This window comes from Vigna unguiculata, chromosome 10 (genome assembly GCF_004118075.2).
Source record: "Vigna unguiculata cultivar IT97K-499-35 chromosome 10, ASM411807v1, whole genome shotgun sequence".
NCBI classification, from domain to species: Eukaryota; Viridiplantae; Streptophyta; class Magnoliopsida; order Fabales; family Fabaceae; genus Vigna; species Vigna unguiculata.
In genome coordinates, this window is record NC_040288.1 from 34,065,796 (window position 1) to 34,074,916 (window position 9,121).

The 9,121-nt window shown below is 31.8% G+C and overlaps 1 protein-coding gene across 3 annotated transcripts; it reads left to right on the forward strand.

Annotated features, from left to right (window-relative positions):
- The first annotated feature begins 728 nt into the window (after window positions 1–728).
- LOC114167573 (WD repeat-containing protein 74) lies at window positions 729–8,715 on the forward strand. 3 transcript variants are annotated; one of them, XM_028052672.1, is made up of 13 exons: window positions 729–908; window positions 1,386–1,559; window positions 1,641–1,756; window positions 3,122–3,151; window positions 3,261–3,397; window positions 4,033–4,212; window positions 5,093–5,156; window positions 5,285–5,392; window positions 5,661–5,814; window positions 6,801–6,890; window positions 7,157–7,212; window positions 7,691–7,748; window positions 8,176–8,715. In XM_028052672.1, exons 2-13 carry the CDS (start codon window positions 1,478–1,480, stop codon window positions 8,442–8,444), a joined length of 1,344 nt encoding a protein of 447 aa, XP_027908473.1. In that variant the 5' UTR covers window positions 729–908; window positions 1,386–1,477; the 3' UTR covers window positions 8,445–8,715. The 3 variants fall into 3 exon arrangements, with proteins under 3 accessions (XP_027908473.1, XP_027908474.1, XP_027908475.1); XM_028052673.1 differs by having other exon boundaries at window positions 1,389–1,559; XM_028052674.1 differs by having other exon boundaries at window positions 1,420–1,559.
- Window positions 8,716–9,121: the final 406 nt, after the last annotated feature.

The following is a 9,121-nucleotide window of genomic DNA, read 5'->3' on the forward strand; positions in this document are numbered from 1 at the left end:
TTTTTAATTATGAAATGATTTATAATAAAATTTTAAAAAATTATTATTTTTTATAATTATTAAAAAATATCACACATTTTTTTTACTTTACTCTTTCAATCATTATTTTTTGAAATTAAAATAATTATTTTATTAATTTTATCCTTTAAAAGAATTTTTTAATTATATTTTTTTATTTAAAACCTTTTTAAATTTAATAATTTTTTAAATTAATATAATTATTTATAATAAAATTGTAAAAAATTATTTATATTTACTTTCATAATTATAATAATAATTTATTATTTTTAGTTATTATAAGAAAGTGAACACTAACGTGTTTTGTGTTTTCAGTAGTATACATTGAAAAAAATATTGATGAAAGTACATATTTAAATTAGAATAAGAATTACAAAATGAAAACATAATTAACAAATAAATAAGAATATATGATTCAAAAAATGTAAATACTTAATTATCAAATTTTTTATATTTTACAAAATCTATATTTTGGATTCTTATTTTTTCTTAACAATTTTATCCCTTTAACGTTTTAAAATATTTACCATATGCGTAGAAAATATTCAAGTATCAAAATTTAATACCTAAATTCTAAAACTTTAAAGGAAATATTTAGAAACTAAAATTACAAATTTTGTGAAATATTTTAAAAAATAGAATAAAATTTTAAATGATAAATGACAAATTATATATAAACTAAACCATAAAAGATTAATAGTCTAAATAACCTCATAGAACAGTTTTTGTCCTCGCGCCTCTTATGGGTGGTGCTGTGTCATCTCCCTCCTTCTACTCCAAATAAACCCTAAATAAACCCTACGCCCATTTTCTACTCTCTTTCTACTATTTCTCTCAGTTTCTTCTTATCAATCATTCTTGTTTCCAAATCTCATCATTGCTTCTTAACAGTAAGTATATATATGATTTTCTATGTTTTTTATGTTATTATATGTTCCCTCTGTGGTTGGGCACTTCTCTCTGTTATTGCAATGTAACTATTGTATATGTATATGCCTAACTGGTTTTTCTTATAGTGAAATATTAATCATTTCTTATAATTTGTCATGTATGGTTTGCCTAACTGTTCTTTAGCTAAACTGCGTGTCTTCTATCACATCTACTACTGCATCTATTGGTTAAGTTAATTATCAGCAGGTTAATTGAACATTGGTTTTGTTTTTGATGTTTAGTTAAGTAAATAGATGATTTTGTTTTTGATGTTTAGTTTAGTAAATAGATGGTTTGTCTAGGTTTTGGAAGATACTTTTGAGAAGCCATTTGATGGGGGATTTTGCACTCTCCAAAGTATCAACTCAAAACTTTGTATCTTTCATGTTGAATGGATATTCACATAATTGTAATTGATACTCAATCTGTCTTTTCAGTAGGATAGTCACGCCTTGCTTTTATCTAATTAAGCTTAAGCTGCTGCCTTCAACGTTGCCCTTTTCGTCTCTACATTACTTGACTGTGAAAGATGCCTCGGACAACCACTCTGGAGTGTTCCGGTTGCCCTCCTCTGCGCGCTTTGACATTTGACTCACTTGGTCTCATCAAAGGTGTTGCCTTTTTCAAATGCCATTTTCTAAGTGTGCCACTGTCTTTTTCTTATCTTTTTTTGGTTTGGCTTGTGTTTTTAGTTGTGGAGGCCCGTGACAAGCAACGGGCAATTCCTCAGGTTGTAGAGAGATGGGGTGAACCTGAATCTTCCAAATGTGTGATGGCTGTTTCAATGATTGATCGCAACTCTCAACCTGTATGTATTGACAAAATGTTTTCTTTTTCTTTTTTCTGTTCTGAACATGTTTATTGTTTGAGTATTTATTTGTTTGTATTTCTTGTCTTCTAATCTACATGAAAATTGGGAAATGTAAACTAAGATTCATGCAGTCCTTAACTGTTGAATATAGTGGGAGTTGGGGTGAAATAGAGAGAAAGTGGGAGATAGGGTGAAATAGAGAGAAAGTGGGAGATAGGGTGAAATAGAGAAAGTAAGTGAGATAGGAGTAAATCATGTTATTGATACTGGTCGAATGTGTTATTTAGTACATGTGTTATGCAGAACAACATTCTCTCTAATTGAGGATTATTTCTTAGGAAAATGTTAATGGGTGTCACTTCCTAAATCCTGAAATACTAATTCCTATGATAACTACTTGTTTTGTAACAAGTGTTTCATGAACTCTTTTAACATGCAATGCATGAATTTCACATTAGCCTAATACAATATCATTCAAACCTTATTCATTATGTTGGTTGTTCCACATTGACTAGAGTTATGACCAAATTATCATATGTAAGTGGATGCTATCGCTACCTTACAAACCAGCTTTTGAGAAGTTGAGTTTAACTTAAAATTCCATTTTCTAGAAGGGTATTAGGCCTAACCTAGCAAAATTATTGGTCCTATCATGTCACCCGCTATTGGGCCACTATTGGACTACCCACAATATCTATTCTTGCACTTTGAGATGATCAATTATTGGCATGAGGGAGTGTGTTGGAGATCCCTTGTCAATTAGAGAAATGACCAAATTATCGTATGTAAAAGAATGCAAATTTCACCTTAAAAGCAAGTTTGATGAGATTGAATTAGGCTTAAAGTCTACCTTCCATAGTATTATGTCGGGTTTTGATTACATTGATCATTTCATGACATTCAATTCTACTAAAACCAAGTGTAAAGTAAAATCATTTAGAACGTCCTTTTTTGTTATTTCTTGTAGTATTTTAGACATTCCTTAGTCCAGTAAATCTATCTATTTTCCACCTGATCCACCCTTCTCTTCGAGTATACTATACTTCTTGCAATCACCAAATAAGTTTAGTTGAGTTGTCATCTTCTCCTTAATAGGTGCTGCTTGAACTTTCATTTAAATTCATTCATTCCTAATTTTGTTTTTGGAGTGTCAACTGCCAACTCACCTGCTTCAGCATTCTCATTTTTACAACATTTATCTTTACTTTTTTTGCACTCAAGTGCCCCGCATTAACTGCCCAATTACCATGTAACAGTATTGTGGTCTTCTATCTGTTTGGTAGGAGATTTCCTTTTATATGAAAGAAATGAAACCAAAAAATACAACTCTCATTTTTCACCCTATCATTTCTTGTATTGCAGTTATTAGCTGTAGCAAGGAAAAACAATGAGGTAAGTTGATTCAATGTCTATACTACTATTGATTGTTCTGGAAAAAAAGTTTTTTTTCAATGTTAGTTATTGAACATTTAGTGCTTGGCTCTTTATATTCATTCTACAGATTGAAGTTTTGAGCCCTGTGAATGGAGACATTCAGACCACAATTTCGGATGCGAGTGGTCTAGATGATCGCACCGAAGAGAATAACATTGTTGGTTTGCATTTATTTGGAAAACAAAACTCAGAATTAGATTCCAGGTATATAAATACTTGCTGTTTGACAGTTTATTTTAAGAACAGAACAAGAGAATGTGATAGGAGCTTAGTATCTTATATTTGAAGAAAATAAGAAATTGTCCTATGAATTCGACGGTTAACCTGCATAACTTTGAAGGTCTGCTTCTCCCAGTTCCTAAAGGCTTCAAGTATCTCACAAATGGCTGAGATTTCTCCTCTTAGGCAACATGAGTCGTTTCTTTTATGGACAATTGTCTGACTATTTGTGTAACTAAGTATTGGGGAACTACCATAACACTGAAGGCATTGGTTAGTTGATCAATTAGTTTTGGGTTTGGATTTCAGGCATTAGAATTCCTTGGGAAGACTTAATTCTTGACCCTTGATACTTGACAGGGTTGGAGTAGGGGATCCAATTCAGATTTTGTCACTTTCTTTGTGCTAATGTCCATATTATTAACCTGTATCTGTTAGTATTTCCATAAATATAAGTAGATCTTTAGTTTCCATGTACATGCACTCGTTCTTACATGTTTGAAATGAATTAATTTCTTGCATTATGCCCTTATGTATGTGTTATCATGTCTATGGGCTATCAGCAACTTGATTTTGTGTTTGTGTACTTCCTAAATTATTTGGATGTGGTGGTTGTTTAGGTATTGTACTCTACTTACATGCACAACTAAAGGAAATGCTAGCATAAGGTCCATTGAACTTGCTGATCCATCTACAAGATCTTCCTGTATTGACTCTCCAAAAACATGGAATGTATGCTCTGGTGGTAACATCTTGTGTTGCAAGGTGGACAGAGACGAGAACTTTGCTTTATTTGGAGGGTGAGTTTATTTTTCGTAAGTTTGGCAAATAAACTTAAAAGTTGGATTGAATACAAATGAGTATTAAACAGTTTGAATTCGGCTTTGATAATGAAACCTTTTTGTGAATATAAGTGATGAACAAAATACAAGACAAGTCACCAGGCATGGTAACAAATTGGAAACTAAAAAGATGAAAGGGTATTCAAATAACGAATTGTTCTTTTTTGAAGATCAGTCATAGGTATTTTCCTGAAATAATTTTTTCAAAGAAATTTCTTTTTCAAAAAAAAAAAAAAAATCCTCTTCTACACTGGCACAAACCCAGGATAAATCTGCAGCTTTATGGGCAAACCTACTTCATGTAATAAATTCTAAGCAAATTCTTCATAATAGATGACGTTTGACTCAACCAAATAGTAAAATGAAATAATCACTGCCTTTGGAGTTTGGTGCTTCTGAAATGTGTATTTTTCGGAAATAAAGACTTATGTGGCCTCTGCTATCCCTCCTACTTACTTTTGCTTAGTACAATCTATGGGCCATGTTTAAACTTGGGCCTGAAATATATGACCTCTTCACCTTGATTTGTTTGTGGATGCTAATTTCAAGTGGCATTAAGGACGGCGAGCATCCAGTTACCTAAATTTGTATGAAGTTGAATTTTTACGAGTTTGAGGAAGCCAACGAATCTTCAATAGCAGCTTTTATTATGGAAGGCTCATAAAGTGAGAACCTTAAAGAAATATTCAACCTTACTGCAGAAGCATTAATTATATAACATGAAAATGCGTACCTGTTAACATAATCCTTGAGAATCTAAACAAATTGCCACCAAAACAGAACTGTTATCTCTACATTTTTTGAGCTGAGAAATAATGAATAAGTACTTTGTCTGTAGGAAAGGTGTCGAAATTAACATTTGGGATATTAACAACCTCACTAAGATCTGGAATTCCAAACCTGTGAGTCATTACTTCAACCCTACTTTTCGTCTTTTTATTAATTATTAGCTTATCTTTCTCCAGTTTATCTTATACTGGTGCACAGTATTTTCAGTGCTTAATTTTATAAATTCTTTTAACCTATGCAGCCACCTAAGAATAACCTTGGTATATTTACACCTACTTGGTTCACATCTGCTGCATTTCTTACGAAAGATGACCATCGAAAATTTGTTGCTGGCACCAACAGCCATCAGGTAAAATTAATTAGTGGATTTGTCTCAAATTCTAAAATAAATGAAGAAATTTAATTTTCTATGTATAATAATCTAATAATGCATGGAATAATCTTCTTTGATATCCTTAAAGTTGTGCTAGATACTATATTAAACTACAAATTTTTCTTTTTCATAACTTTTTTCAATTCCGAAAGGGATAAATTCTTAGTTTCTGTTATTTTTTCCTCGAACACCCTCAGTAAGTTTTCTCATTACTCTTTATTTGCAATGCTGGTCTTTTGAATAGGTCCGCCTTTATGACATATCTGCTCAGAGGAGGCCTGTTCTCTCATTTGATTTTCGTGAGACACCAATCAAAGCACTGGCCGAGGATATAGATGGCCATTCAGTCTATGTAGGGAATGGATCTGGTGACATGGCTTCTTTTGATATACGCACAGGTATCACAAAATGGGAAACTTGTCATTTATTTTGGGCACTATTTACTTTATCAGCGTCTTGTTTATTCTTTATACAAAAATACTTTTTTCTTTTGGACAATGTTGTACATTAGTTATGTGTTGCCAACAATAGTTGGACCTTATTTCTTAAGAAATGCACCAAGCACTTCAAATAGCGGAGTTGTACACTTTTATCGCAATTGATATGAACATGAAATTTGTGATTTCCAAATGTTGGGCAGTTAATTAATTGCTTTAACATTTCCCACTTTAGTCCGTAAAACAAAGGGCAACATTGCTTCATGCTTATATTTACTTTTATTGAGGACAGAATTCAGTGAACTTTTAGTTTAGGTTAAGCATAAGATAATGAGGTATCTATATCATGACCAGTGCTTATATTTTTGGGATTCAGTTTAGGCTTGCGAAATGTCATTTTTATGCCTCGTGCAACCTCTGTGCTGGTGATTGTTTCTTCTTTAATTAGGTTTCTGTTACATGTTCCAAGAGAAGTGGTCTCTCAAAATGTGATTCCTTCATTTGGCCTAGTGGGTAGTCTATTCACATTGCAACTACGATATAGACTCCTGGTTGTCAAATGGTGCGACTGCATTAACTTAGCTTCAGTTTGATACGAACTTTGTATTATTTTGCTTCCGATGTCTTGGATATCACCTATTGTAGAAAAGTGGCAAAAACTTGCTTTGGTGACTGTGTAAAATCCTGTATAATAAGCTTTGTCATGGAGGGTAGATTTGATGGAGGTTAGCCTAATTGCTAGAGGCCATAGGAGACCGTGAAAATCTACACGTTAAATTATTAATAAGGATTTATAGGTCAATATTTGATCTACAGACATGTTTTATTGCATGGAACTGATCTTAATTAGTCAGCGAAGGAATGCTTGTTATTGCTGTTGTCTTTTTTGTTGACTGTTTTTTAATGAGTGCTATTTTAATTGTTTTTAACAAATAATTATATTGCAGGAAAAATGCTGGGAGGTTTTTCTGGAAAATGCTCTGGAAGCATCAAATCCATAGTCAGACACCCTGAGCTACCTATTGTAGCTTCATGTGGTGAGCGCTACTCTGTACTTTTCCATAATATTGCATTTTCTTTTAATTATGGGGAAGCTTCTCTGTTGCACTGTTTGGATCCCTAAAATTTGTTTACTTGTTTCTACAGTTGTTTTAGTTTTGCGGAACAAATTTATATATTACGACATACTATCTACCTTTTAGTAGCTGCTGCATCACCTTTTCTCTGGATGAAAAGTTTCTTGGTCTGGGAAAAATATATTAAGGTTCTGTTATCAATTCAGCTTCATGATCTTTCATTTCAGGACTGGACTGCTATTTACGCCTTTGGGATACAAAGACAAGACAGCTTCTTTCTGCTGTAGGTTTTATACTCTATTTCTTTGTCCATTGCACCATGCTATATAGTTCATGTTATTTGGATGTGTAGGTCTGGAAACTAAAATAGATTTATTGATGTGTCCATTTGAATTTCTAAACTATTTATTGGAATATAACGTGACCTTGTTATGAAGCCTATAAACTAAAGCCCATTAACCTGTCTTAAGATTAAACATATATATTCTAATAAGGACTGTTTTGTATTTCTTTTCACCTATTCATTTCTTTAAGGGTTGTGAGGGCCAGGAAAAAAGATGTTACATTGTGAAGAAACCCAGTTTTTTTATGGCTTTGAAATGGAAACCTGTCTACACTTTAAACTAGGATCTTCAATGGCTGTTAGAAATGTTTGTACTTATTTTCTGCTTATAATTGTAGGCATCTGTAAGTTTCTTTTTTTGAAGTAATTCTTTATTCATGTAGTCATAATCATTTATATAATTTCTTACTGGTTGCAGGTTTTCCTGAAGCAACATATTATGCATGTTCTTTTTGACTCCAAATTTGACCTTAAAGGTTAGTATTTCTCTTCTTTTTCAACATAGTGTTAGATGATCTTCATTGAAAGGAACATAGAAGAAAGACATCGGAGTTTAGTGTCACTGGTTCTTTATTCCTGGAGCAGTCCACTCACTAGTGTCACACCTTAGCATTAGTTTGATAAACCGCAAAAAAATTGGATCTGAAATAAACATTGGTTACGGGGATACAGATATTAGTATTCTCGGGACATTGTAAAATTATCTACTTGATAAGAGAGTCCTGTATAATTTAGTCATAGGGAATGAAATGGATTTGCTGTTGAATATTAGAAACAGTGACTAAAAACTCCCTTATTGTAGCATATGAAAGAAGCTTAAAATGGTAATCATGCTTCTAAATTTCGAATTAGTAAATATACAATGTTTTATATCTAATTTTTTGTAAGCAAATCCATGCTCAGGAGTGGATTCTTCGCTTCCTAGCAAGGAAAAAACTCAGACAGAGATGATACCAAGTGAGGAAGTTGAAGAGTTGCCTTTAAAAAGAAAAAAATCTTCCAGAAACAAAGAGCACACTGAAGATGGTAGTGAAAGAAAGAAAAAATCTAAACATAGTAAAGAGCGCAAGAAATCCGAAGGAAAAGATGAAGGTGAGAAGATTGGATCAAGAGATGAGCGAAGAAAGTCAAAATTGAAGAAAAAAAAGAGTAGCTCAATTTCAGAGTTGTGATTTGGATAGACCAAGATTAATTTGATACAAAGGTTTCAGTATTCTCTCTTTTCTTTTTCTTTTTGATCTTTTTGTTTCTTGTTCCATGTAGTTTATTCTTTTTGCCTACAAATTGATGCTTCAAATGCTCATACCATTTGCTGTGTTTACATGAGCAAAATGCATAGCTTCAAGTGTATCAGTATCTCTATTTCAAGACTTTGATAAGGTTTTCAAGTCTATTTTACCCATGGACCATGAAATTGGTGGTTACTTTGTTTGTACTATTTTAGTTAATGAGATAAATTATATATATATATATATATATATATATATATATATATATATATATATATTTCAAATTCACATTCTCAACATATAACTATTTTGTATCCTTTAAATGATTTTGAAGTGTTGCTTGTAAACTTAAAATGTTATGTTTTTTATTGTTTGGAATATCATTATAAAACAATTGAACTATTTTATCAATTCATTCTAATCTTAGTCCATAGCTATCCCTAGTGATAACACAACTCCTTTATTTTTTAAATGAACATCTATTTTATTTGCATTTCTAATATATGCCATTTATCCTTTTCTGTGAATTAAATAAAAGGTACTTATCTCTTCTATTTTATTTTAAATACTATGTTAACTAAAACTTAAATGAAAATTATGTAATTTAAATATAGTGAACA